The 27938-nt window shown below is 42.8% G+C and overlaps 2 protein-coding genes across 6 annotated transcripts in view; both read right to left on the reverse strand.

The window, feature by feature from the left end:
• lyst (lysosomal trafficking regulator) overlaps positions 1-10128 on the reverse strand; it is a 56393-nt gene extending 46265 nt beyond the window's left edge. For 4 of the 5 annotated variants that reach the window (XM_056436306.1, XM_056436309.1, XM_056436305.1 and 1 more), the window contains exons 1-3: positions 10040-10128; positions 9649-9925; positions 3252-3340 (exon numbers count right to left, since the gene is read on the reverse strand). In XM_056436306.1, the coding sequence (XP_056292281.1) occupies positions 3252-3340; positions 9649-9729 (170 nt within the window). In that variant the 5' untranslated portion in view covers positions 9730-9925; positions 10040-10128. The remainder of the gene's footprint in view (positions 1-3251; positions 3341-9648; positions 9926-10039) is intronic. The other variant, XM_056436307.1, reaches the window with a different exon arrangement.
• A 2700-nt stretch (positions 10129-12828) lies between these two features.
• nid1a (nidogen 1a) lies at positions 12829-27171 on the reverse strand. Its single transcript, XM_056435765.1, has 20 exons — positions 26888-27171; positions 24986-25288; positions 24682-24908; positions 24160-24398; positions 23902-24042; positions 22582-22833; positions 22075-22275; positions 21678-21911; positions 21363-21500; positions 20702-20830; positions 19101-19244; positions 17784-17903; positions 17094-17315; positions 16751-16923; positions 16133-16259; positions 15852-16023; positions 15160-15317; positions 14958-15081; positions 14035-14147; positions 12829-13417 (listed from the first exon to the last, which is right to left on the reverse strand). Exons 1-20 carry the CDS (start codon positions 27089-27091, stop codon positions 13290-13292), a joined length of 3549 nt encoding a protein of 1182 aa, XP_056291740.1. The 5' UTR covers positions 27092-27171; the 3' UTR covers positions 12829-13289.
• Positions 27172-27938: the final 767 nt, after the last annotated feature.

Here is a 27938-nt window from a genome sequence, read left to right on the forward strand (position 1 = left end):
TGTCCACTCTTTTTAGGACATTTACACTTCAGCAAGGCCCTAATTCTCCTCCTATTTAAGAGTGACAATAAAGTTTCTACCTCGTAGATACATAGAAATTGATTTATAGTCCTACATAAAGTGTCTGAGGGAGAGGTACCAGAAGTCCTTCCTTCCTGCTGCTGTCAGGCTGCACAACAAACTGCAGTAGATCGCTGGAGATCTTGGCAAACTCTGCACTTTATTTTTCCTCTGTATATTTAGTATTTTAGTATTAGTATTTAGTATTGTGTTTTGTTTTTATTTTCTATTAATGCTCTGGAGTGCACCCGCTGCTGTGATCCTGCAATTTCCCCACTGTGGGACTAATAAAGGAATATCTAATCTAATCTAGAGGTTACCACTTGAATTCAACTGCAGTGATAAGAGAAGATATGCACTCAACCTCCTGTTCTAAACCTCAACCGGTCAGCAGGGGGCGACTCCTCTGGTTGCAGAAAGAAGTCTGATTGTAGAGAAAAGTCTTGTAACCATGAGTTTATGGTCTCAATTGCTATTTTCATTTATTCTTTGATACAGCATGATGTTCATTTAATACAATATGGCCACATTTTAGAGTCAAACAGACCATAAAGCAGGGCATGCTTTAGGGCGTGGATACCTTGTAATTGAGAGGTCGCTACCACGGCGCTGTCCGGTCTGGGAAGATTTGTGCGTTTTCAGTTCATGAAAGTTAATTGTAACATTTTGGCCACCTACAAATGTATTACACAGGGTTGACGGACACTTCTTATATAAAGTGTCCAGGAAGGAGACGGTGAATCGAGTCTTTGAGAGTAAACCGTGGAAAGGTTCAGAAAAAACATCACCTACAATGCTTCAGTACCGAACATAACTCCAGCTTTAATAACGTTTCCTCTGTGGACAATTAGCCAACGCACACACTGTGTCCGTGGTACGAGAACTGAGAAGGATGTTAATAAATTATTGAAACTAAATTGTAACTGAAACCACCAAAGGAGTAAATATGATTTTTGAAAATGTTGTCTTCAGAAATACACAGTGCCATACAATGTATTACATGAACCATCAATTTGATGATTCTGCACTCTTAGATAAAAAGTGCAAACTAGAACCATACAGGCTTTCTTTGTGTTGCATATATTTGTTTTATTATGTGGTGTTATTGTAAAGATATTCACATCACTATCTGGATACAAGGAAAGTTGAGCCATATTGACATGGTCTACTTGTCATCTGAAACAAGTATGCTGTGTAAAAGTGTAAAATTCAAGCTCACCATGATTATTCAGCTTTAGTCTGAGTGGAAGATGAAGCCTCCGGATGGAGTTTATTTAGGTAACAGGTCGCTCTCAAACAGGCAACACGCACATCCAAGAGGCTTTTGACATGATATGTTAGGTTTGACTTTTTAATGTTGAAAAGTTACTGTCATTTAGAATAGATTCAGTGTTTGTATCGCATTATTCAATGCATACATGCGGTACAAGCCTCAATTAAACGGCTTGGAGAACTGTATCGCATAAATATATGATTACATTACTAAGTACCTTCAAAACAAACAGCTGTCATATTGACAGTTCGGGCTGCATTGCAAATACATTTCTAAAAATTCCAATGAGGATAACACGATGAAAGAAATACAGCCCACAGATTGTTTTAAACCCAGCATTTGCTTGTGTTTTGTGACACCATCCTTCTATTTGTTTTATCATTCTTTCATGCCAGTGAGTACAGACATAGAACACATGGCTAAAAGTGTCCATGACATCATCATGCTGCAAAAGACAAAGAAGCTTATTGTGAGATTTGTTTTGGCAAATTATTCATATTATTACCTCAACTGAGTTACTTTCATGGTGGAGGCTTCACAAGGAGGTTTTAATTAGTCATAGCAAAAGGTTTTTTGAAGAGATAAAAAAATACGTAGAGCAATGGATGATCTTCAAATAATAAGATATTGTGGCTCCAGCTCAGAGGAGAGGACATCAGCATACAATGTGTTCAACCATGATTCCTGTGTGTACAGTGCACTGTTCACAGAGTGCCACGAGCTATAATGAGGTCAAGGAAGCAAACATGGTTTGTCCACATGATTAACTGCATCCATATAGCTGGTTCCACTGCAAACAATGATGTATTAAGAATATGCACGCACAAGATGTATATTTCTGTAGATTGTTTTTTCTGGTCTGATCAATTAGAATCGAATCATAATGGATGATTTCAACTGAAGGTTGTTTTGATTTATTGTGGACTCTGATTGATGTCGAAGAAACAGCTCTCAGGCACGTCCTGCTCAGATAATCTCCACAGATCAACAATGCTTTTAAAAAGGTTTTAGGCAACGATTCTTATCAATAAAAGGAAAGTGAGAGGCTAACCTGTGGTCACCTTCCTCCATCATTACCAATGCTGAAAGACTTCTCATGGGATCAGGGTACAAACGCATTAACTAACTTACAAACTGACAGTGTTATACAAACTACAACTATAACATTGTGAAATGTGCTAAATCTACAATCTAAAAAAAATGGTTGGTATTCAAACTTCTAGAGAGTTTACACGGTGGTCTGCTCATAACTTGAGAATGTTGTGATCCATTTCTACAACACCTGTGAGCCAAGTGTTTAATTATTGCAGATAAAAGCTTCAATGATTTAAAGTACGGAACTCTTTATGGCTGATCTCACAGAGCAAAACATGAAACTGCCTTAAGCTGGACATTATTCCAGGCATTTTAACCAAAACCACATTCAAATTAATCACTTCTCATTTAAGGGAAAACATAACTCACAAATGCTAATACGCACACTTAATCCCAGCAGAGTGATACTTCCTTAACAAGTATGTGCTATGAAGCTCCAAGATTAAACTTCCACCACAAAGTTTATCCGCTGAAGGACTTTGTGTGCGTGCGCTGGAGGCACCTAACGTCTCCAAATGTCCTGATTAATATGGAAATCTATGCTGCAAGGTACTTAGAAATGATAATGCACCATGATTACATAATGTCTGCAGAGTGGTGGGACATATAAATGCTGAAAATAAAATGTCACTTCTGCAGTTACTTTTCCTTTGGAAAAGGCCACCGCCACTGCCGGTGTGTTTGCAGTTGCCGCGTGCCCCCTTTTGTTCTTTGAGGTGTTGCTAGAACTGCGTGTACTCTGTGAGGCGTTGTTCTGTCTCGGACCGAGACCAAACCTCCATCTCAATACAGGGAAAGAGGTTAAAACGGTAACCAAACCTACCAGAATTTCAGTGCATCTTTGCTGTTGTCGGGTTGATGCTGCACATTGTGGAAGAGACAGAGGAAAGTCTCCAGACCCTGAAGGCTGACCTGACAGGAGACAGATGACACAAATGAGTAAGAGCATGAATCAAACCCAAATTATTACGGGCGCTCACATGACGAGGCATTAAAAAGGCAAATTGCTCGTAATCATTTTGTCTTTTGTCGTCGTTATAGATGACGGTACAGCCAATTAGCGACCACTAATGTCATTCTGTGGAAATATTGCTCCAATATTGATTTATCGGGTCAGATGCAAGTGCTGAGAGTCAGTGTATTTGATTTGTCCTCTCCAACAACGCGACACAAAAGCACTGCAAACAGAAAGCACTCCTTTGTTCTTACACTAGAATATTTCAGTTCCCAGAACCACAAATACATTTTTTTTTTAATCTCTCACCCAATCATGTTCAAAGTAAAAGCTCATTGCTTTTGAACAATAGCCTGGTGGACAGCCCAGCGTTTTACAATTTCAAATCACATCTCAGCAATGAACAAAGATCCCTTTAGGTGGAGATCTGCCTCGTCACAGTGCTGAGGTCTGACCGTCAGCCAATCATAGAATCGCTCACCACCACAGCTGGCAGAGGCAACCGGGACTTTCTCAGAAGTGAGAGAAGTCAGCTGACTGCATTACCGGTTCCAGGGTGTAAATATGCTACCAGCATTCTCTAAGCAGCGTACTGCCTCCCCTCCTCCGCGTATCTGTCGCCACTGACTGGACTCATTCAGGCAACACTGATGCCTGACTGGTGTGGCCAAAGACACCACGCAGTACCTATCACATTACACACCGAGTGTGGCCAAGACTGGACTGTTTTATTATCACCGTTCTTATTACAAAGGTCTGCATACACAGGGGAAGTCTGTGGCTTCACTCTAAATCTGGCACGCTGGTGAGTATCTAGTTCGAGTGTCCTTACACTGATACGTCACAGAGACACTAAAAAGAAAATGACATATAAAACAACCCTTTAAAGAGTAATTATGGCATCATTTACACTTATAGTGGGTTTACTTTTTTTTGTCGTCTTAACACGTCATAAAAGAGCTATGCATCGTCTGTGCATGTCTGGGAAACTGATTCCACGACTAAAACACGAGAGGGGGTGGGGGGGATTTCAAAATCGGTTATTCAGGTGTTTGGAGTTTCGGCACACCTGTGCTTTTGCTGCCAACCTCTCAAGGAGAAGGGCGAGGAGCGAGCCCAGACTTGTGCAGTTACACGGCGAGTCAACGTCCTTCCTGTGTCACGACTTCCAAAGAAGGGCGACTTGCTGATTAACTATGGCATTAAAAGAGATTTAACTGGAAAGTATGCGATGTGGACAACGGAGTGGGAGAGAGAAAGAGATGCGTGGATCGTGAGAGGGTCAGGACTGAGAGGACGGGTAAAACAGGAAAGCTGACAAAAATATGAAACGGTAAAATAAACAACTGTAGCGACAGATAACAACAAAGACCAACAGAGGGAATACTGACAGGAAACCAAAGCTTCAAGGTTGCCCAAAGTGTTTTAGTTTAAATAAGCCCTGGAGTTACACAGGAGCTGTGCACTCAGTCTATTATAGTTAATCTCCCAAAATGAGCATCTAGAATGACGACGTTTGTCCTTGTGTTATCAGTGCATCTGTTGTGGCCGTTCACCTCACACGGGAAAGGGAAACCAAGCGGCTCACGATAACACTAATTTCCCAGCCACAGCGTTGTTTTTCCTCCGAGGCTGGAATCCAATATTACAATGCACTCAGCACAAACCAGCCGGGGTGATTTGATAATGGAGAGACTGCCAATACTGATTAATACTGCTTGGAGGGGAAATCAACAGTTCACAAAGCCCCGACAACACACTTCTGTCAACAGAAAGGGAGCGTTGACCTTTCCTCTGCAGTGATGAACTTCTTTATTTGTCGACTTGTCGTGTAGACATGCACCGGCTATCTGGGTCGTTGAGACAAACGGCTACCGACGTATTGCCACTTGTATGTTCAGCTACTGAGCCATTTTGAGATTTGTTAACAGAAGAATTAATTTAATATAACTTAACCGTAGATCATGTTGGTCCTGCAGAGCTGCAGTCTGCCTGGAAAAGGGGGAATTAACTTGCTACAAGAATGTGGGGATACCCAAACAGCATAGAGTCGCATCAGAATGGAGGAAAAAATATATATATATCTTTTGCTCTTGGTTTTTGTTAAAATATTTCTTGCCCGGCCCAGGAAGTTCAAAGGTCAGATTCAGCTACGGAACAGCGTGCCAAATGCTGACACTTGCTTAAGGACACCTCAGAAGGAAACACATGTGCCCACACTTGCCTTGCCTGTATCCTCTCAATGCTTGATCTTTCTCTTTACATGAGAGGAATACATGTTTGAATTCTAAAAGCCAAACCCAAGTTTACGTTATTGCTTGGACATGGTGGATGTGACCATGTGTTTTTTTACACTGCCTTCCTCCAACACGGCAATCATGGGAGGCCTAGTCATGGGAGTGTGATGGCTGAGTCACCCACTCTGGTTCTTTACTTCAAGCTCTGTTTGGATCATTAGACTACCGCTTTGGCAGAGGCAGTGAAAGCGATGTGATCTCGTGAGAGAGGACATGGGGCGTTGGTTATGCAATGTTTTTTTCCCCTGGTTTGAGATCCCTACTGATCTAATTTGACGTTTGGGTGATGAGCATCACGAGGGGCCCCTAACGTTCATCATTTCCTCACAAGCTGCAGTGAGAGAGCAGAGCCGCTTCTCGCAGCACCACAAATGACTTATCTTACTCCATTTCGACACCAGACAAAATGGACAGAACAACAAATGCAGATGTGAAACAAATCCCGTGGTCAACCAGCAAGCCTGAGAATGAAACTTCACTTGCAGAAGTATATCGGTAGACAACAAAGCAGAAATCGTAAAGTTGTATGAAATAAATAACCATCAACGTTTTGTTGCAAGTAGTGCGACGATCGCAAAGACATTATTGATCAGAGAATGAATGCACCCTTTTTGTTATTGTTGTCTTTGGTCCCTTGTACTTGAATTTCACTCAAGAGGCAATGTCATGGGGAATTCACTGAAAACTGTAAAAATTTAAATGGCAAATTACTGTGGAGTAAATGAAACGGCCTCATCCCACCAATATGTCGACAAATCCGTGAAATTAGCATGCCTATATGTTCTAGTGTATGTTTTCTCAGGACTGAATTGTATATAGTGGTCCAAGATTGGTTTGAGGTTTAAAAATAGAGAAGACCTTTTGGCGTGTAACTCCACAATCTCTTGAGGTCAGACTGTCTCGGCTTAGACAGATCAAGTCTAGGTGGTTGCTTTTTCAGTTTTAGGTTGCTTTAGAAATTATTTACATGACATGATTCTCCAACAATGTAACTTAAGTAGTGATTGTCAACTCCTGAGATGGGTTATCTACCGTAATGTCCATTATTGTTCGGCTGAGGAACAATGCTGCCGTGAGGCTATACATAACCACAAACCTGCGGTTCAAATGAGAGGCCGTTCAATAAATGTTGGAGATATTTTACTAGACTGCTGTATGAAAATGACAAGGGAGACCACCAATGTAGCAAGTATTTTCTCCCACTTTATTGTGCACTTAGTAGCTCAGGTGTTGAATATAATCGATGCACATTATCTCTAATTGCTTTAGATAGCTAGAGCAGTCATACATCTCACAGCTGACCTTAATGCCACTGGAAATAATGTCTCTGATAATGCAATGACGGACATAATGTACCAAACAGTCTTTTACCTAAATATAGCAGACATATGGTATATGTTGCATTTCACATTGTTCAGTCCCAACGAGCCAAATAATTAACTTTGGTGATTGAGGTAAACCAGCACGACCATCTTTACTCCCTCTTTAGTATTCACTGCATTAGCCTTATGCTTTGCTCGACAAGTTTAATCTTTTCTAGACAAGGATTCACCATTTACCACAGAAGCACAGAACCGAGCTTCGAGAGCTAATGGCAAGTAATGTAAGTGGAATATGTGACCAGAGTTGTCCTAATTAAAATCTGCTTCACACACAAGTACCTGTTGTTACAGGCTAAGTAACAACGCATTGACAATGGACATTTAGAGGAGCTACAAAATGATACTTACAAGATGAGCCCAGTTACCCTGCAGGACAATGGCTTTTCAAATGCAGGACAGGACATCATTTGTAATGCCTAAAGCTTACTTCAACCAGAGTTAACATTGACCCGAGAAGCCTGCAACTGGCAGAATTTAAAGTGACATAGGAGTCGTGCCAGAGAAACAGAAAAGTGAAGTGTTCCAAACACCACGCTTTGGGGTTTTGAAAGTTCCTGTATCTCATAATTAAACGAAACAATCCGCAAACACATCCTGGTAGTCATGCAAGGAGCATTCATGTACAGAGAATATATAGCAAGTAGGAGGTACCAATGCTCTCTTTTTGTAAATATAGCTAGGAAGATCCTCCATATCAGTCTCTTTTGAGACTGGGACTTCCTTTGACCCTTTGACCCCCCCCCCCCCCCCCTCCCCACTCCAAAAATAAAACGAGAGGCAGTAAAAACAATTGCAATCTTGTTATGGTATCCTTGCTCAGAGGAGGAAACAAAAAGAGGAAGACCATGGTCAAGCACAAGGTCATGGTAAGACCCCAGCTAATGAGCCATCAGGGCATCTGTCCTTGGTCATTGCAAATAAGTAACAAGAAATACGAGCAATATTTTAATCCTGAAAGAAATGCAGATGAAGAGAGCATCAGATGGGGGGGGGCACAGAGATAAAGAGCGAGGCAGCAGCACAGGCACTTTCACACTTCTTGTGTCATTGACTACTGCAGGAGAAGGTGTGTTTGTGTCCTCCCCGTCAGATGGGAGGAATGTACTGCATATACTTGTGCACTGATGGGATTGGCAGAATACACACACACCATCACTGTGAAGGTGACAAGTGGAAGAGCAACCACAATGTTCACAACAAAAGGTGACATCAAAAGTTCAAGCGTCGAGTCTGCAAATGACGACTGAGAACAAGCCGGCACCGCCTCTCCAGCCGACGACCTAATGCAAACATGACTAATAAAACACACGGCGCATACACACCACCACAGACACGATGTCTTTCGAGGAAGAACGCTATTATTTCCACGAATAAAAGCCCGACAGACTTTCTCAGAACTCATTACCTTTACGAATTATAGCAGGTCTGTCTTTGAAGGAGACTTGGACATGATAAATGGCAAATAATTTGTATAATGGCTAAATCAGCTCCTATAAGAGTGAGTGTGTGTGCGTGTGTGTGTGTGTGTGTGTGGCAGATCACTCAGTCTGCAGTCCGATTCAAATCCAAGTCTCGTGATCTGGCTGCTGTTAGTACTTTGCTAGCAGGAGAAGGGGGGGGGGGGGGGGGCTGACAGAATTCAGAATCAACGCAGCTCACTCCTGTTATCGGTCGACACAGGAATAAAAGTGCACTTTCGGAATGCTTATAATGAGCAATCTGTGCTTTACACCACATAGCAGTTGCAGTTCTGGCTCTAAAAGTGGCCTCTGCGGACCAGCAGGAGGATTCATGGCATCCCATCCCCGAGCAACGAGAGGAATCATTTTCTTTCAGTTATTTTGACGCCTTGCTCCTGCCACAATGACAGAATGACACATTCTGAATGACTCTCCCTCCTGTGGTTACCCCACGGTGGAAACATGTAAAATGCTGTCAGAAATAAGTAATCTCTGAAGACAAACATTCATCAATGTTTCTAAGGATGAAGTCTTACAATAACCTAATGATCTCCTGCATGTCTCTGTGCAGACGTCTTCCAAGAATCCAAAAGTTATAATCATCTAAATTCCACATATCCCTTACCGCTTACCTATCCGAGTACTTTTTACTGTTTCATTTTTCTACAGCCGCACTGCAACATTTTGCAACTTCTATTTTATAGTCACTTATTGGGGAACATCTGAAGCAAAATCATGAAAGTAATTTATGCAGCTAAAATCACCAGAACCCGACTAAAAGAAGATGTCTGAGAGTCCAGCAAATCTCTTACCAACACTGGCACTCAACAACTGTTTGAATACAGAGCATTTTAACAACAGACACAATAAGTGGACTTTTCTTGTATGGCACGTTGCAACAGCTATGGTTTCCTATTCAAACCACAGACCGCACAGGGTCAGTTTTGTAACTTGAGCGTGATGGAATAAATTAGCATCAAAAACAAGATATACCCAACTGTATTCCAGACTTTCCCAAATACTGCCATGTAGTCCTGCAAGCTCACCCCCCCTCCCCCAGATAATTGCCCCTAGGCTGAGTCTGCATCGGCTCCTGTCTAAAAGAGGGTCTGCCAGCAGCGCCTACCTGCAGATCCGCTCCTTGCAGTCTACAATCCATGTACTCTTCCCACGCATATGACAAATCAGTCTGCTGCAGACTGGCCATGTCTTCCACACCTCCAGGGACGACACCAGTCAAGGCATGGAGGAAGTCAGGAATAACAAAACCCCGCCTTTGGTGTCCGCCCCAGTCCTCCAGGTGACTGAAAGTGCCCCGGAACGAAGCCCCAAATGTTGTCCCGAGTCATTCATAGCAGACTCGTGGTCCACGTCCCTGCTTTGCCACTTTTAAACTGCGCCTTCTGCAGAGAGATACAAAAGTGTCAAGTTAGTTCGCGCAACACAATTAGCTCCCTTTCGCTTTTGCCAACGCACTCTGACGCGCCGACAGCTGTGAAGTTATAAAGCCCTTTCACCTGACTTGAACCGGAAACTTCACGACGAGCCTGACACACACCGTGTGTAGCATAACACCGGAGCGGCACGCTCAGCTAGCAGGCTAGCTAGGCGGACAGACCTAACCTGCGTCAAAAATACAAGTGCGTTGAAGCACTACATTTCCGGTAGGGGTTTATTTTTCAAAATAAAATCACCTAACGCGCTCCAGTAGCCCAATTATACTGAAGGTTATAATCCCACATTGAAACCCCCAGAAAACATGACACGATTAAAGCATTGAGAGCGTAAAATTCCGCAAACACTTAATTAGAGAAGCAATTATATACTTTTCTCATATATATACACATAAATATATATATTTCAGAAAGGTGTTAAGAAAGCATTACAACGCAAGACCATTTTCTTTGCATAATTACAAACGACACCAACAACAAAATTGTAAGTACAGCTAAAGTATTCTATGCGTACGCATGATACAGTAAAGCCTTCACTCCAATAATAAAAAATGGTTAGTCAGCAGTGAGACAATTCCCACCATATCACACGTTGGCACTCCAAAAGTAGAGCTATAGTGCTTTTTAAATACATTTATCTCTTCTGCTTTAAAGTGACTTTGCATATATTTTAGGATGCATGGGGAAACCATCACAAACTATCCTCTCAAATGTTCACGGTTTAATATTATTACAACATGTTGTATAGTTTTACATGTCACAGTCTACAAACACTTCATCAAAGCAGTACTTTTTAGAAAAAAAGAAATAATTTATTAAATAACATGAAGCATTCATTTTTTTCTTTCATTGTAGTCTTTTACAACAAAGATTATTTCAAACATGTGTGGCGTTATTATACAAACGCTGCCACAAACGTAATTATATTCAATATACACAATGTATTGGATATGTGTTATACCTCCAATTGAGGACATAATTGCTTCTCTGACAACGTTGCAATTAGTCTTTAATTTTGAAAGTCCTGCTCGATAGTTGTGTCTTGTTCTAGCTGGCTTGACAGCAATAAGCAGCAAGAAAGCTCATCAATTTCAGCCACAATAATTAATTAAATACTGCATTAACTTTAGAGCCACGATACCTAATGGGCTCCACGTCCTATGTATATGAGATGTATGTATTCGCTGTAATTGTTGTTATCTTGCTAACAGTCATAACGTTAACTGTTGTTGCACCGCATCTGTGTTGGGCAGCTGTCAAAACAGTGCAACAGAGACAACACATCGTGAACAGGCTTTATCAAAATAAGCAGTTTTGAGGCGGTAGCTGCATCTTTCTTACATTCAGAAAAAAATCCGTTCCAAGCGAAAATAATTAATTTCCATACATACCTTCGTTTCCCATCAATTAAAGCCAGCTAACGCTAGCCTTCGTCCAGTAGAGACGAGCTAATGCGGCGGAGGTTTTCCCTCAGCAGAGACTGCAAGGCAGCCCCTCACAGTCCCGCCCCTTCCCCGGTTGAGTGAGGGACTTCACTCTCGGAACGACGGTTAACGAGCATACAGCTCACGTTAATTTGTTATTATTATTGGTGACATGTTTTCTATTTGCAACGTCTACAAGTAATTACCACGCCCTATAGTATCTCTAGTCTCTAACATAATTAATCCAGAAGACTGATTTATTCGGTTATACCTGTGTTGACCAGGGCAAAAATAATCCTCGCAGACAAGTCTCTGGGTCGGGACGGCCCACGAAGGAGCGGTGACTTCTATTGTGCCTCCCATTGGATAACACACAACTAAATGCCCGATCAATCAGATCTTTTCGAGCAGTCATGGTGGTGCGTTTGACACATTTCTGCAAATCTGCAAAAAGATAGGTTGTAAACACCAGCAGATTATTGTTGTATCAATATGTATAATGCACCTAATTTACATAGATTAACCACACGTTAATGGCAATTTAGAAATCCCATCGTAAAGCTAGAGTTTAAGCAAGTCTTGACTTCTGACTGAAATGAATTAAAATGTATTAATATATTAATCATTTAAGACATTTTTATGGGAGCATTTTCTAGGTCCACTCGTCCATAGCAAGGATTATTGTTTTTATTTATCCTACTGTAAACGGAGTATACATCAGACTAAATAAACACTTGTTTATAGGCGAGAGTAGGCCTAACAAGCTAAATGAGACATGATAATAATAATAAAAATGCAGCTGCAACCCTAATATGAATACTGTGGTTTCAATAAGGTCGCAGTTTATGGTTGAAGTATTCCATATTCCGAAGTAATCAAAGAGTCCGTTAACGCACCATTGACGTAGCACGTGTCTCCCTCTCCACCGCTGCAGAGCGTTGGGGTGGCAGCATTTGGTTTCCTTTGTCAACAAAGCAGAAACGTCATCGCGCTGCCACACTGCATTGTGGAAATAAGCCGCGTGAGCACAACAACCCAAACGTCTCCCTTTCAGCACACAGAGGTTGCTTACAGGTTTCAGTTTGACTTGAACGTGACGGAGCTGGTCAAATACCGCTTTACGTTGTCTAGTAGGCTAGTGGCGTACTCAGTTGTTCGAGTAAACTTCCATTGAATGAGTTAGAAATGCACGATAATGTGGGAAATGGTAATACAACACAAAAAAATACAAAAATAATTAATGATAATTCTAGAGGACCAACATTACTTCTCCTGTAGGAATATCTTCAGAATAAACCACAAATGTGACAGGTCATGTGTTCAACCAGGGCAGATACTGGACTTGACACGGTTTACACCAGCTATGTATTTGTAATGAACCCTACCGAACACACGGTGTCCCCATTCGTACACAGACAAAGCAGCACAACATGTTAGAAATTTTTTTATTCTTTTGCTGCCCAGCATTTGAACTCATCCCACCAGCTTGTACAGACACTCGTCCTATCCCACAATAACACTTTAAGGAGATAAACTAATCCAAATATGCCCCAGTGCAACGCAGCCGACACAAGATGGCGTCATGCATCGCTGTGATGAATTTCACATTCATGTATGTATCCCTTGAGCTTTATTCTCAGTCTATGTGCACTCAGGAAAAGACCAAATAATAGTGTTTATATTTACAATTCTCAATATTTCGCAGTTGTGATTTCGTAAAGGGAAATGTATAAAATGCAGATAAGCATAACACTGAGCAATAAAAGGCACAGTAAGTTCACCTCTGGGTTTCAGTGGCATTTTCAGCAGCTATAGTTTAGTAATGCTGAGTGGCTCCTAAATTTGCGGTCAAACTTCCAAACAGTGTCAACTCTCTGAGCACAGCCGTCCTAACCGCTGTCTCTCTCCACACAGCCCACACCCACTGCGTTACTAGGACATCTGCAGGAGCGGCCGTTGGGGGTCGCTAAACAGAGGTGGGTGCAGTCCCCGTTGTTCACAGCACAGTAGTTTTGTCCTGGAGGAAAAGGAAACAACATACAAACTGTTACTAATGTGGGACATTCCAGCGCATTTGTATAAATCATAAGCCGGCGTAGCAAGGAACGGCAGGAAACTGTCTCTTCACTGTTTGATCACTAGATATACACATACTTCGAGGAAACACAGAGCAAACTCCAGATGTTGGAGGCCCCTCTCCCTTGACTCCACATTCCCTGGCTGTACGCATGCAGCCTTATCTAGAAGAGACGAAGGGGGCCTGGTGCTTCACAGTAACATAATCATCCCTTCACTTCATGATGAATACTAGCTGCAGATTGCCTCCCGTTTGCTTTCAGAAGCTGCGGCTCTTCCTTTTTCACGTTCAGAGTCCTTTACAGACGGCACCAAACTGGGCTTGTATGTCCGAAAGTGGAGGGATTGCATAATAAGGCTGAATCAAAAGGTAGCCCCTGAATGTTAAGGGTCAAGCTATTTCTTGGAATGGTTCTTCATGGGACTGGAGGGTGTTTTCTAACCAATTGCTAAGTAAATAACACAATCAGTAAAAAAAAATGTTTTACGTCACAAGCAAATATTTTTCAGGGGAATTCCCAGGGAGTCTGTGGCCCTGTTCCCAACTGGTCTGCTTACCTGATGGACACTGGGCGTAGGCTGTTGTGATCCCATATATCTTGGTCCGTTTCTGAGGCTGGAACTCGTCTGACTCCTTGCCGGATTGGCGGTCCACGGCAACTACGGCATCCCTGTTGGAAACACAATAAGTGCAAGATTTTAGCCACCCGGGCTGATCCCAGCATTAAGAACCCTGAGCATGCTGCATCCCTGTGTTTCTTGCAAAGTATGTCAAGAATGAGTACGGGTCAGTTTAGCTTTCTTAGCCATAACTGAAATAGTTTGAGTGCCTCCCCCACACCACCTCTCAACCTTCTCCAGCAAGGCTACAGACTTGCAAGATCAGAGGGAGGCCCTGGGCAGCAGGTCACTCACAGACGCTGGAGGTGGAGAAATTGCAAGCAGCTGCCACTTTTTAGGATGCTTCCTCGCCCTGCAGACACAGACACACACACAACCACACAAATAGACGCCCCAACCCCCGCATTTCTGCGCAGTGGCTAACATACAGAATCAGCTGAAGAAAGTAAGCTCCACAGTCTTCAGAGAGGTCTGCAAGAACATCAAGGGCCAATGCTTACAGGGTGGGGAGCTTTTTGACCTCTGACTTAACCTCTCCTTCCTCTACCTCGATAGATCTGAGTTCTTACAATGCACAGTGGACCATGGATAAAGGCTCGATTATATACTTCATTCTATAAATTCCAGTGTCTGGTAATTTAAAACTATCCATATTAGATCAAGGTACACAAGAACTGGCTAAACACCAACCACTAAATATGTGTGTGATAACCTTTAATTATTATGTCGGCATTAGACATACAAACATAAAGTATTGTAGGGTTGAATTAATTGGAATACTCAAAAGCTGTTTATTTTAGTTACATATCATATTGGATAAAAAGCTAAACAAGTGTTCACGACAATAGAAAAAGTCTAACCTCCGCCAGTCAGTGTAGTAGATGTTCTTTCCAAATGACGTGATCCCAAAAGGGTACTGAAGCCCCTCCATAACCATTCTGCGGTCGCCGTGGCCCGGATGTGTGCACTCCATTTTATGTGTGCCTACAGGCGAGAGATTACTGCTGATGAGAAGCCAGACATCATTTCACAGATGAGTCATCTGTCTGAAACGTACAGTACCTGCGTCTGCCCAGCAAAGCAGAGAGCTCTGGGAGTCGTAAGTCAAGCCGTTCGGCAGGCCGAGATCGTCTTTAATCAGCACCCTCCTGTTGGATCCATCCATGTAAGAGGTCTCGATCTTGGGGGCATCGCGGTTCCAATCGGCCCAGTAAAGATTACTGTAAGGACAGGTGTTAAATTACTGTTTTAACTTAATACTAATCAAATCAGAATGTTTTTCTCCTGCCTGTAAATCTGTTTCTTTAATAGCAAAGTTGTTACATTGGACTGCCAGGGACTGCCAGTGTTTGATTAATGTAGTAATATTTAAAGGAACAGTTAAACCTGATGGGACATATGCTTATGCTTATGCTTATTTCCTTTCTTCCTGTGAGTTAGTTGAGAGGCTCAATACCGCTCTAATTTTTGTCCTTTCGATATAAAACTACAGCCAGCAGCCGGTTGGCTTAGAATAAAGACTACAAGCAGGTCTAAAGTTTTTAAAAGTTGTTCGATGTGGTTTGGATATGAGATTGTTATTATTGATCTCGACAAGACAACAAATAAGTGTAATCCCAAAAATGTTGAGCTATTCCTTTAAACGTGTACCTCCTAACCAGGGAAAGACAATTTGACCTCAGCAATTGGTATGTCTCTGGCAGTTTGTTAACAAGCAGGTCACGGGTTAAAGCTTTATGTGAAACAACACCCACCCATTGGGAGGGTCAGTGATGATAGCGCGAGGGTTGACGAGATCCGAGTCAATAATGACACGACGTTGGGATCCGTCCAAAGAAGCCACCTCAATGTGATCCCTCACCGAGTCCGTCCAGAACATGGTTCGTCCCAAGTGGTCGATGGCAATACCCTCTGGGCTGCCCAGATCTGTTGGGAGGATACATTTTGCACATTAGTTTCATTTTTCTAATGGTAACAGCCTCCTTGATTCCCATCTGGCGAAGTGAAAGAATGAAGTATAGAAGTGAGATGTTACCTGATCTGATGACGGTGGTGGGCTCCCCCCCCTGGATGCTGGCCTTGCTGATTGAGGGGGATGTGATTTCAGTCCAGTAGACCATTTTCTCCACACAGTCATAGGCCACTCCGATGATTACCTTCTCCTGCAGACGGGTCAGCGAGCAACAATCCTTGAAATATACTTTGTTCAAACAAGCGTGGTCAGAGATAAAAACACGGAGCAGATGGGTTTTTGATTTTTCTTTACGTTCACGTCGAGACAGAAATCCAAACTAACAGCAGCTCGGCCAGGCGGCAGACCAGCTGCTCGGGAAATGAGCGCAACAAGAAGTGCAGATTGCAATTCCAAAGTTGTCCGACTGATGTTAGTAATTAGTGTGAATGTCACCATGTGTCTCCAATAAAGTGCAAGCAGCGAATGCATTAAGCAGATGGAGAAATGGCAACATTTAAATTCACATGTTTTTACGACCAAGGGAGCGGCTTGTGTTAGAGGCTGACCTGAAGTTGCTTTGCTTTTTTGGGATTTACCCCTTATACATATACATATTCACTTTAAAAGATTTCTCAAAAGTGCTTATTGTACGTCTGTGAGCTTCTCAGAGTGAATCAGCATTTGTCATTTGACACTTACAGGGAGATGGAGGACGGTCTTGGCATCGTCCTTTTTCATTTTAGAACCTTCCAGCGGGATGTGCTCTATCTTGCCGCTCTGAGTGAACAGCAGGTGTGTTCCTTGAGGCAGAGGGTTGATGTCAGGTCGAGTGGTGGGTCCAACGGGTGGTGACACACTGCCATGGTCGATGCCTAACGGAGACAAACGCTGAAAAATCAAGCCCTGTGGAAGGGGAACTAACCCAAAATCGGTTCAGCAACGGAAACGTTTTCCGGTCGACAGAATCCTCTTCAAAAGTGTAGCTGTAAACTTATTTTTCAGAGTTTGTGGCTGCTCATTGTTCACGCATGTTTGTACTCACACATTGGTGCGCTGCCAGGCCCATTGCGAGTCCCATGGATCTCCTGCCCGTTCCGGTCCACGCACCAGCAGTACCCCGTGCTACGTTGGCACTGCGTGGGTGTATAGCCACCGTTCTCATCACATGTGGGGATGAACGGTCCGATGGGAGGTCGGGGGCCCCGCGGACTAGACTCCGTCGCAACCTGGTCTCTGTGGGTCTGGCATCGTGTTTTTCTTCTCTCTGGAGTAGAAAATACCTTCAGAGTGAGCACAGTTGCACTGCAACAATGCCACAAACTTATTCATAGGCTAATTTATATCAGCTTTTGTTTACTGCATTAAATTCACCGACCCTAATCCCTCATAAGGCATGACATATTCCCTTTGCTAGCCAGGAGAAAATGAAAAACAGGTTCCAGCTGGCACCAATTTACTCTGGCGGGGAATTCATTTCCAAGCACTCCTCATGCCCAAATGGGAGGAATAAACAATACTTTAAATGAAAATTATCCGTATTTTTCTATTATTGAGTCTGCAACTAATTTAAAGAAAACAATTACCAAAACCGTCTGAACTCCCACCACCCCCAAATAAACTGACAGCAGCAGCAGAGGCTAAGTGTTAGCAGACTGGATATGAAACCCATTCGACCGACAACAATTAACTGTTTGAGTCAGACGCTTGGTTTTAAGCATACCAAAAAACGTACCTGTAGAGCAGGAGAAGCCATCGCCATAGTAACCAGCTCTGCACTCGCAGGTAAATGATCCCTGGGTGTTATAACACGTAGCGTCCTGATGACACCTTCCAGGCTGGCACTCGTCTATGTCTTCAGTCGGCATAGAAGAGGGTGAGAAGAGAGAGAGAGAGAGATGAATCAGTCTTAACCGCACCGCTAATCCAATTCCATCGTGTCCTTTTACAGTCGGGGATCTACATTATGATCTAGGTCCGCCTGTGCACAACAACATCAAGCAGAGGCATGGAAAGAATGGAAACTATGAATGAGTGCTCCTGAGGACCAGCCAAAAAAAAACTACACGCCAAGTCATGACCGCCATCTGCTTTTCATGTTTCACTCCTCAAACGCTGCAGAAGCATTTTGTAAGCAATTTCACTTCCCCCGGTCCTGAACAGATGGTTTAGCAATTATAGCCTTCAGGTCCATGTGATGGATTAGAAATCTGGAGTACTGGATTGGATTTTCCATTGAGCCTGTTGACTCGAAATACTTCACATTATGAAAATGAACATTTTAAAATGTCATATGATTTTGGATATTGAACCAGCCCATGTAGGCAGCCATTCGTTCCCTTAGATTCTTGCTTTTTGTTGATCGTCATCACATGACAGGGCGTCAAGGAGGGAGAGTTTTCAAAAGTCTCCTTATGAGGATAACAGAAGATGCTCTGACACTCGAGAAACCTCAGGAGGAATTTCAAAACAACATTTTCATTGCCAGAAGCTATGTTTTATCTTCCTCTGCAATGATTCACAATGAGTGGCAACAACGATCATGATTGCAAAGCTTTTCGGCAGCTAACTCTGAAATCTCCGGATTCATTTTCCTTGCAGACACCAACAAGTGCAACGCCTGGAGTGTTCCATAGGTTTAATTACAGACGTATAAATGATTTGACGGAACTGCAGTCTGGCCAATCTGAGTTGCAGCTTTGTTTGTTGGATGTCATGTAATTTTTAGGAACACTGACGAAAAAAGTGTAAGTTTGTGTGTAAGTTTTAGGATCACTCTTAGAAACTACACAGCTTAAATAGCTACAACATTATGTAATTGACGGGCTAAAATGTGCAAAACTATGTATACCGTCCTGTAAGTGTAATGCTATGATGATAATTGCTAATGCTATGTGCTACAATCAGTTGGTTATAATATCCCATGAGCACTGTAATTTACTGTATTTGAATAAGATGCTAAAATGTCTCATTAATGTTGTGTATTCCGTAACATTTGAATTGTATAGATATTCTGTAACAAAAGCACACGTCCAGTGTCTCTCTGCAGTACCTTGGCAGACTCGACCATCTCCTATGAAACCTGGCAGGCAGGAGCAGATGTAGGACGAGCCTCCGGTGTAGCTGCACTGAGCGCGCTCAGGAATGTCACAGTTATGGGTGCCTTCCTCACAGGCGTCCACAGGTCGATAAACCTCTGAGGAGATGAACAAATACTTTAATGTGTTACAGCATGTCACAAAATGACCAGACATCACATTCAACTCTGAACAGTTTAACGGTTTTTCACAATGTTTTTTGTCATTTTCATCTTAGTAAACTTCTCTTCGAAACAGTAAAATATTTTGGGAAACGGGAAATGTTTAGTCACTCTCTCGCCGAGAGCTAGATAAGAAGATCAGTACCACTCTCGAGATAAATATACGGCTCCTCCCAGCGGCCGGTTAGCTTGCTTAGCTTAGCCTAAAGATTAGAAATAGGGTGAAACAGCTAGCCTATAATTACCTTCGCATTGAAAATGCGGAAGGTAATGTTTTGATCGCCGTGTATTTATTTATTTATTTGTATGCGTGTTGTCAAAGGTCATGGTCAAGGTCATGAAAAGGTCAACATCTTCTTTTTACCATAGTGCGGTCAATTTATATCCAATTGGCATGCAACTAATGCCAAAATGTTCATAATTCAATGCCCAATCTTGTGATATGCGAAGTTATGCGCTCTACCGAGTGCCCATTCTAGTTACCTTTGCATTGAAAATGCGGAAGGTAATGTTTTGATCGCCGTGTATTTGTATGCGTGCGTGTTATTCGCATAAGTCAAAAAGTATTAAGCTGAATCGCATGAAATTTGGTGGGATGATTGGTTATTATCCGGGGACTATTTGATTAAATTTTGGGATCGATCGGGTCAAAGGTCAAGGTCATGAAAAGGTAAAAATCTTCTTGAATCGCATGAAATTTGGTGGGATGATTGGTTATTATCCGGGGACCATTTGATTAGATTTTGGGATCGATCGGGTCAAAGGTCAAGGTCATGAAAAGGTCAACATTTTCTTTGTACCATAGCACGGTCAATTTTTATCCAATTGGCACGCAACTAATGCCAACATGTTCATAATTCAATGCCCAATCTTGTGATATGCAAAGGTATGCGCTCTACCGAGTGCCCGTTCTAGTTATTGTATGAATTAAACAAACATAATACATCAAGGGATTTAGTGATCTTCAGAGGAGAGCAAATAAGGCTATTTCCAAAAATGCTGTACTATTCCTTGAGTATATGTGGGCTAGAGCTGCTGACATACAGCTGATGACTAGGAAAGTGAGAGAAGGATATCGAAGTCGGTTTAGTCTTTTCCGTGACTATTTAAAGAACTGTCCTGATGTGGCGTGATGGGTGTATTATTTGACCTCGGCCTGACGAACACACACGCACACAGACACATTGTGGACCTAAAACCCAAGCACACTTTCTCCGAGATAATCTCTGAAATGATATTGCTACTGCAGCAGTCACTTCAAAGTTGTATGTGTGTCATTGTGTTTTCTCTGGCCTACTTGATATATTCATGCCTTGTATTACAGTTTATGTCTGAACCTGTACATCCCTAAAAATATATGTAACTGTACCCGGCAGTGCACAAACCATACTTACCAACGCAGGTCTGGCCGTCGTTGCCGAACAGATAACCATCTTCACATTCACAGCGGAAGGTCCCGGGCTGGTTGTTGCAGATAGCGTGGGAGCCACAGATCTGACGGTTCTCTCTGCACTCGTCGATGTCTGATAAAGAGAAGAGGCAATTGTCAATGCTAATAACGACAAACATGTTTGAGTTTGAGACTCTGAAGGCTGGATTTGTTACATCAGTGTCCTTCATTATCAGATGGAGATCAGAGGGGAGAGCTTGATTAGGTTTCTTAATTTCAAATGTTTCAAGATAACATCAGTCTGAGATACTTCCTTCCCCTTTTCACTGTATGTGCCTCAGAGCTCTTCCGGTCTGGTCTCCCATACAAAAGACTCATGGTTGCATCGAGCATGGACTGCAGTATATATGCTAACCTGGTCTGGGAGTATGGGAGACTTTGTTTACTTTGTGATCCTCCCTCTGCTAATTGGTTAGATTGCCCAGTTCCCCAGGAAGGAAGGCTCTACAAAGTCTGGGTTGATCAAATGTTGGCTCTAAACAGATGTGGAAACTGGTTGATTGACTTGAAAGCAGAAAATACATTAATGGTGAGAATCCGCATTGCCACAAACAATGGAGACAAAGGTCCTTTTTTCCCCGTGTGAAGTCATGTGTCATTCTTACCATAACATGTGCGTCCATCACCATTGAAGCCAGCAGCACACACGCAGGTGAACTGATTTCCCTCTCCAGGTCGGCACACAGCGTTGGTGTCACAGCCGTGTCTTCCAGTGAAACATGGGTTCTCCTCTGGCTGCCCTCCTGGGAATTAAGAGTGCATTTTAGGGAAATCTTACAATTACAATATCAATTCATGTGATACCACGACAAAATAAGCCAAAACCTTCCATCCTTGGTCAGGATGTTATAAGTCGCACTCCAGGAAGGAAGTGTGCACAGACCAAAACAGGAAGACAAAAATAATCTCCATGACCTCACCATTGATATCCCCGATCTTGTTGCTCATGGCGAACCGGATCAGTGCATTATTAGCATTGTACAGGACAAAGACTTGGTCCACGCTGAGCATCTGAGTTGGTTTCATGTCTCTCAAAGACTCGCCATGCTGACAGCTCTGGAAGGTAATGGTCTGACGCCACTGGAATGTCCTGGTGTCAGTGGAGCCATCGGGCAAGCTCACTTCGTAGGCCCGAGTGGAGGAGGAAGTGATCACTGGAAGGTGTGATAGGCAGGTGAGAAGCAAGTAGATGACTCATTATTCTTCTAAATGGTTATGATTAAAAAAGCAGAAAACAGGTGCAGAACAACAGGAGAAACAAGCCACTGACATTTTCATTCAAAAACATAGTGAGTCCCTATTCAAGCTGTATCTCACAGTTGTTGCTGTACTGGTAGACCTCAGAATAAGGGCCGATCTTCACGGTGGAGCCAAGAGGCACCTCAGGGACCTGGCCTTCCAGGTTGGTGCTCACCACCAGGTGGTCGTGCTCATCGATGCCTTTGAACTCCTGCCTGATGCTCAGCTTCTCATTCCCTGGCAGAAAGGTCACCTCAGCCTGGCGTGTGAACTCCCCCCCTACAGACGACAGAGAAGAGGATGTTAAATTTAAGACCCTGGCCCTGGATGAACTTTGGCTCCCTGCCTTCTGTCACAGCTGAAGTAACCTGAGGGGAATTCAGCTGGACAGAGTGAGAAACTGCAGCTGTATGGCAAACTGCTTGTAGCAGCATTGCCATGTTTTTACAGAGCTTTAGACCGAATCCTGAATTTTCACTTTTGTCCTTTTCTAACCAAGTGAAGCATGAGAAAAACACACGGAAAGCTTCTAGGCGTCACATTATGAGATATTAACAGGTGCCATTGTAGAAATATTTCCCTCACCAATAATGCTGAAGCCATTCTTGAAGCCAGGCTGCTCCAAAGCAAATGCCCACCCAATCACACCACCAAGGGCGGACAAGGGCAAGAGTGATGGTCCAATGGTGTCCGGGATGTCACTGATGGCCACGTAGGCACGGCCGTCGTTTACCACAACGTATGAGTGGAGGTCGTTGCTGGTGAACTCCACTGGGGAAGCAGAGTCGCCCACATACACTTTTCCATACAATTTACCATTCATCCTCTGTGGCTTCCCTGCAAAAACAAACCAAACACCAGAGATGAACACATCAAATTTGCCAAGTTTATTCAACAAATTTCAAGAGTAGCGTTAGTGTAATAGTCAACTATGGAACATTTCTGAACACAAGAAGTGAAATAGTTAATCTGCCAAAAGATGTTCCTCCATCAACTCCACGTCTGCCAGCTACTGAAGAGAACAATCGACACATCAAATGCTTTTTGGAAAATGTCTCTACAAATAGTTCATACAGTTAGTTTTTTCAAAGCGTGTTTTCAGACTAATGCTCTGAGTATACTGTGTTGGACCCCAGCTAGTCAATGGCATCAATATGCTTTTATTATAGACGATTTCAAAGATTTTGCTTCAGCGCAATGATATTTTTGTAACGGTCTTAAGTTTAATTTAATTTGTAAGAAAAGCTAGCAGATGTTTTGCTATGTTAGTTAGCCAAACTAGCTAATGGTTTGCTTTTTGAATAACAAGCCATTTGGATTAGCTCGCTGAGATGCAATTTTACAAAATAGGACCAGCTATATTGGTACATTGGTAAATGTCCAGTGGACAAACAGGGGTTCACCTAATGTTCCCATGGTCATCATTTTAAGATATTGGTAAGGGCTTAGTTTCACACTTAAAATAGGAAAAGGTAGATGGACTTGACAAATGGTTGAAAAATGAATCAGTGTAGGTTTTAAGGATCAGCCTATTGGCTAACATAAGTAGACTATATATATTAATCCAGGGTGACAAACATTGAACATTTAAATTATGGAGAAAAAAAACACAGCTGACAATATAAGATCTTTAAAAGGTGTCTTCATTGTGTCACATAAATAGGATGTCAAGCTGTGGAACATGGGAACACATGATAACAGCATCACATTGTGCCAGTATTTTATTTGTACTGTTATCTCAGCTCAAAATGCACAAAATTAGCTCATAGAGTGTGAGAATAAACTGTAAAAAATTACATTTACATTGGTACATCTTTAAACCAATTTCTCTCAATTTTCTTGAAGCTGTAAAGAATGACAACGCTCTACAAATTCAAGCTTGTTTAAAAATTAAAGTGTTGTTACCCTCTGCCACACACTGTATCCCATTGCCATAGAAGCCAGGTCTGCAGTTGCAGCAGTAGCCACTGGAGTGGTCCTTGCAGTCACCAAACTGGGAGCACTTATTCTGATTGTTCGCACATGTCCCCAGTTTGTATGAGAACACTGAAAACACAGAGAAACATGGTAAGAATGTGTCAGGAAGGGCTAGTTGGTGAAACACCTAGAATTGTCCAACGATGATAAGCGAAGAGCTTTAGAATCTTTCTCCTGTGGACTCACCGTCTACATTTATATCTTCGATCTGCGCCCCCTCTGTTTCATAAGGAGGGTCCTGCGCTTCCTGTCCGTCAGTATAAACTGTCCTCCTTGCATCAGTTTCCTCATCAACTCGCTCAGTGGGCGCCTGTGTCGTGGCCTCAGAGGGCAGGTCAGTGACCTCACCTGGAGCCACGTTGGTGAAATAGGGAGAAGTTCCAATCTCGTACACCCATGAACCCCGCTTGCCAGAATTGGTCTCTCTATAAAGAGAAAATAGACCTTCACAGTCACTGTTCTAGAAACATTATCCAAACAGCAGCACAACACGAGTAAGGAAATGGTTATTCCTGCCATCTGATTTATTTGATAAAAATAATTTAGGATAGGAATATATAAGCATTTTGGTTTCGACCGATACCTTTGCAGTCTTTCTGTTTGTATATATTATATAGAATAATATTGTATTGTATTGCAATGATTGACTGAATAAAAATACACACCAAAAAAAGAAGAAGAAAAAAAGACACAACAAGGTTGACTTACTCTGCTAGAGCCCTGATGGATGCCTCGTCATCAGTGGAGGTGCGGTAGTATGGCCCCTGAGTGGAATACAGGAAACCCCGGACGAAACCCTTACTGAAGCCAGCGTGCATGACTGCACTGTTGCCTTGTATAGGCGTGGAGGAAAACTGCATCCCGTCCCTTGCATACAAGACAATAGCGTAGGATGCAGTCTCCAGGGACGCAATAACCAGCTGGAAAGTGTTTCTCTGTGTGATGAAACATAAGAGAGCAAGTAAATGACAAGTTACAACACAGATCACTTGAATTACTATGTGCTGCTCACCTTCTTGTCAATGCCATCTCCTCTGCTTGGAGGTTGATGGGTGGCGACATCAACCCAGGTGATCACCACAGCATTGGTGGGATTGACTTCATCATCCTCGGGAAAGGCCCCGTTGATGTACTGGGCCGCCCGAATTAGAACATCACGACTGGAGTCTTGACGGAAGAAGACGTTGCCCACACCATCACTTGTGTCCAGGTCTCCTTGCAGAGCTGCAATCATACCAAATTTTGGGGGCATATTGCCAAGATATGTCGACTCGGCTGTTGGCTCTGTTGTGGCAACGAAACCATTGGTGTTGATCTGAAATTGAAAGCTCGAGTTGGTAATGCGGATAACAAAGAATTCGATGGCTGTGACACTCTTTATCGTAACTAGGATAACAACACATGAAGAACTGTTTCACATCAGAGGTGAACCCGGTCCAGTCTGACCCACTTTGATCTTTATTCTACACTCATTAGACTAATGATCCGAGTCAGCTGCCCTGTCCTACAAAAGACCGAATGAACAAAGAAGATGCCATTTAACACAGATTTCACATACTTAAGGTTTAACACACGCATGGCTTGTAAATAAAGAAAAACTGAGCTCATGTCAGCTGGGCTCATGTCAAAAACACACACACACACACACACACACACTGTGTGGGGCTCCTTTCCAGAGCAAAACAAGAGCACTATTGCTGGCCCGGGCCACACTGTTTCCTGTCCCTGCCCCTTGACGAGCAGCCCCAGAGAGCCCACAGATTGCACACTAATCTTCATTACAAAAACTTCCTGCCAAAACTGACGATAGAGCTGGGAAACTGATCAGAGAGTCTGATCTCCCATACATGGCGCAGAGAGAGAGATCTTTAAGATCCCTGCACATGGACTTTGTCAGATATGAATCACACTCAGAAGGAGACAAAGATTATTTTTCTCCAGAACCATGTCTGATGTTAAAGGCATTACTGTTCCCCTTTAGGGCATTGGCAGTTCAGGGAATGTTTCATACATGAAAAACAATCATCTTTGGGCCACATGCTGTTAGTGATGTTGGCATAACTTGTTAGTAGCGCTGGGGAACCCCCCCTGAATGATTTACTCTCAAGCTCAGGTTGAGATCCCATTACATCATCACCTCTAATAGATCTGCTCATGGGTGAGATTGGACATGTAACGGTTCCATGAGCGGCACATTAAAAATCACTGATCAAAGATGAAGTTGTTATCAAACAGAAATAATAATTCATCATGAAGTATTGGTAAAAGTGACTTTATTACAAATAAAACACGAGCCAAGCTGAGGAAAATTTCGAGTTTCTACCTGTCATAGGAAAAACAAGTTGTATCTACACGGAAAGCATATCATCCACACGCAGCACAATTAAAATAGAGATCCAGCACTTTCTTTTACATGTTTATGTTACCTAATACCTTAAATAATAATTCCTCTAAGAATGAATTAGGTAACAGACTAAAGGTCACTTTTTTAGACAGTTTATTATTCAGATATTGCAGGATGTGAATCTTAAACAAATAGATGTTTCATATACGCATCTCTTAGTTGGAAGTGATGTGACATCGAGATGTTTGAGTTGGATGCAAAACAAGTTCTCTGGTCTTTGTGTCAACGGTGCAATGATAATCTCAGGGGAATTAAACCACAAAATACAGCAGCCTAATGAGTAAATCAATATGAACAGATATTCCAGAGCATACTCGGCCGCAGATATATTTAGCAATGTCCATGAATTGTTTAAGGTTGTAACTACTGAAACCTTTTCACCATAACCACCCGGGCTTTCTAGGATATGCGCAATTGCGCAAGATCGTTGGGCAGTCCACCCTGACCACAGCTCCCGCGCGTGTGTGTTACACTGACAAGGCTGGTGTCGCAGATTGTGATTTGACTTACGAAGATGCTGTCGAAAGTGCCATCATAAAACAACAGGGGCTTGTCCAGTTGAAGTCGGCGCGTCAGGTCATTCCCTGCTTCCAGTGACTGGTCTCTTGCGCTTGGACCGAAGGGGAACAGCTCTCCTCGCGTTATGCTCTGCACCGTAGCCACGAATCCGAGAAAACTCGCACAGACGAGCCATCCTTGCTGTTGCCTACCCATTGTTCGTGTTCCAGGAGCAGTTTAGGGGCCCTGCAGTTTGTCAAAGCCAGGCTTGTGGGAGAGTGACGCACAGGCTGCGCGGAGGAAAGTTCAGTCAAAGTTTGGCGAAACCTGGGGCGGAGTTGGGAGGGGGGAGGCGGGGGGGGGGAGGGCGGAGACCTGCTGCTTTCATTATATCACCAACACTGGCGAGTGAAATGAGAGGTAGCCCGTACTTTAATTTTCATGTTAGTTAAACAACTTCCCGAAGTGCTGTGGTAATGACTGTAGGCTCTGGGTCAGTTTATTGAGATATTTGGCCCACTTCGAAAAGACCAAAAAAACATTGCAGTTCTAAAGGTTGGTTGATGGCAAGTGGACAATGAGGTCACTTTCACATCACATCACTTGATATAAACCCTGACTTGCAGCTCAGTGTTTTATTATTGACAAAACAGCAGAGAGTAGCCATTTGGATGATAATTAACTGTAAAACACAGGGGCCACTGGGTGGGAAGTCCAAGAGTCTCCAGAGGGACAACACTGGACTGTTTTAGCAGATCTGGACATGGGCCAAGGGGTCATCAGAGCATGGACTAGTTACCAGCAACAGAGCCCCATGGCCGGTTTGATTGAAACATTATGTAAAGGAAAATATCACAGAGCACTGTACCATACACTAACCATTTGAGGCACCCTGCTGGGGCTATCAGACTGGACTCCAGTGGAGGTCTGGATCGTGGTCCATGACACTGTCTTATTACCTTCGCATTGAAAATGCGGAAGGTTATGTTTTGATCGCCGTGTATTTATTTATTACCTTCGCATTGAAAATGCCGGAAGGTTATGTTTTGATCGCCGTGTATTT

The sequence above is a fragment of the Pseudoliparis swirei genome, chromosome 17 (assembly GCF_029220125.1).
Source record: "Pseudoliparis swirei isolate HS2019 ecotype Mariana Trench chromosome 17, NWPU_hadal_v1, whole genome shotgun sequence".
Lineage (NCBI taxonomy): Eukaryota > Metazoa > Chordata > Actinopteri > Perciformes > Liparidae > Pseudoliparis > Pseudoliparis swirei.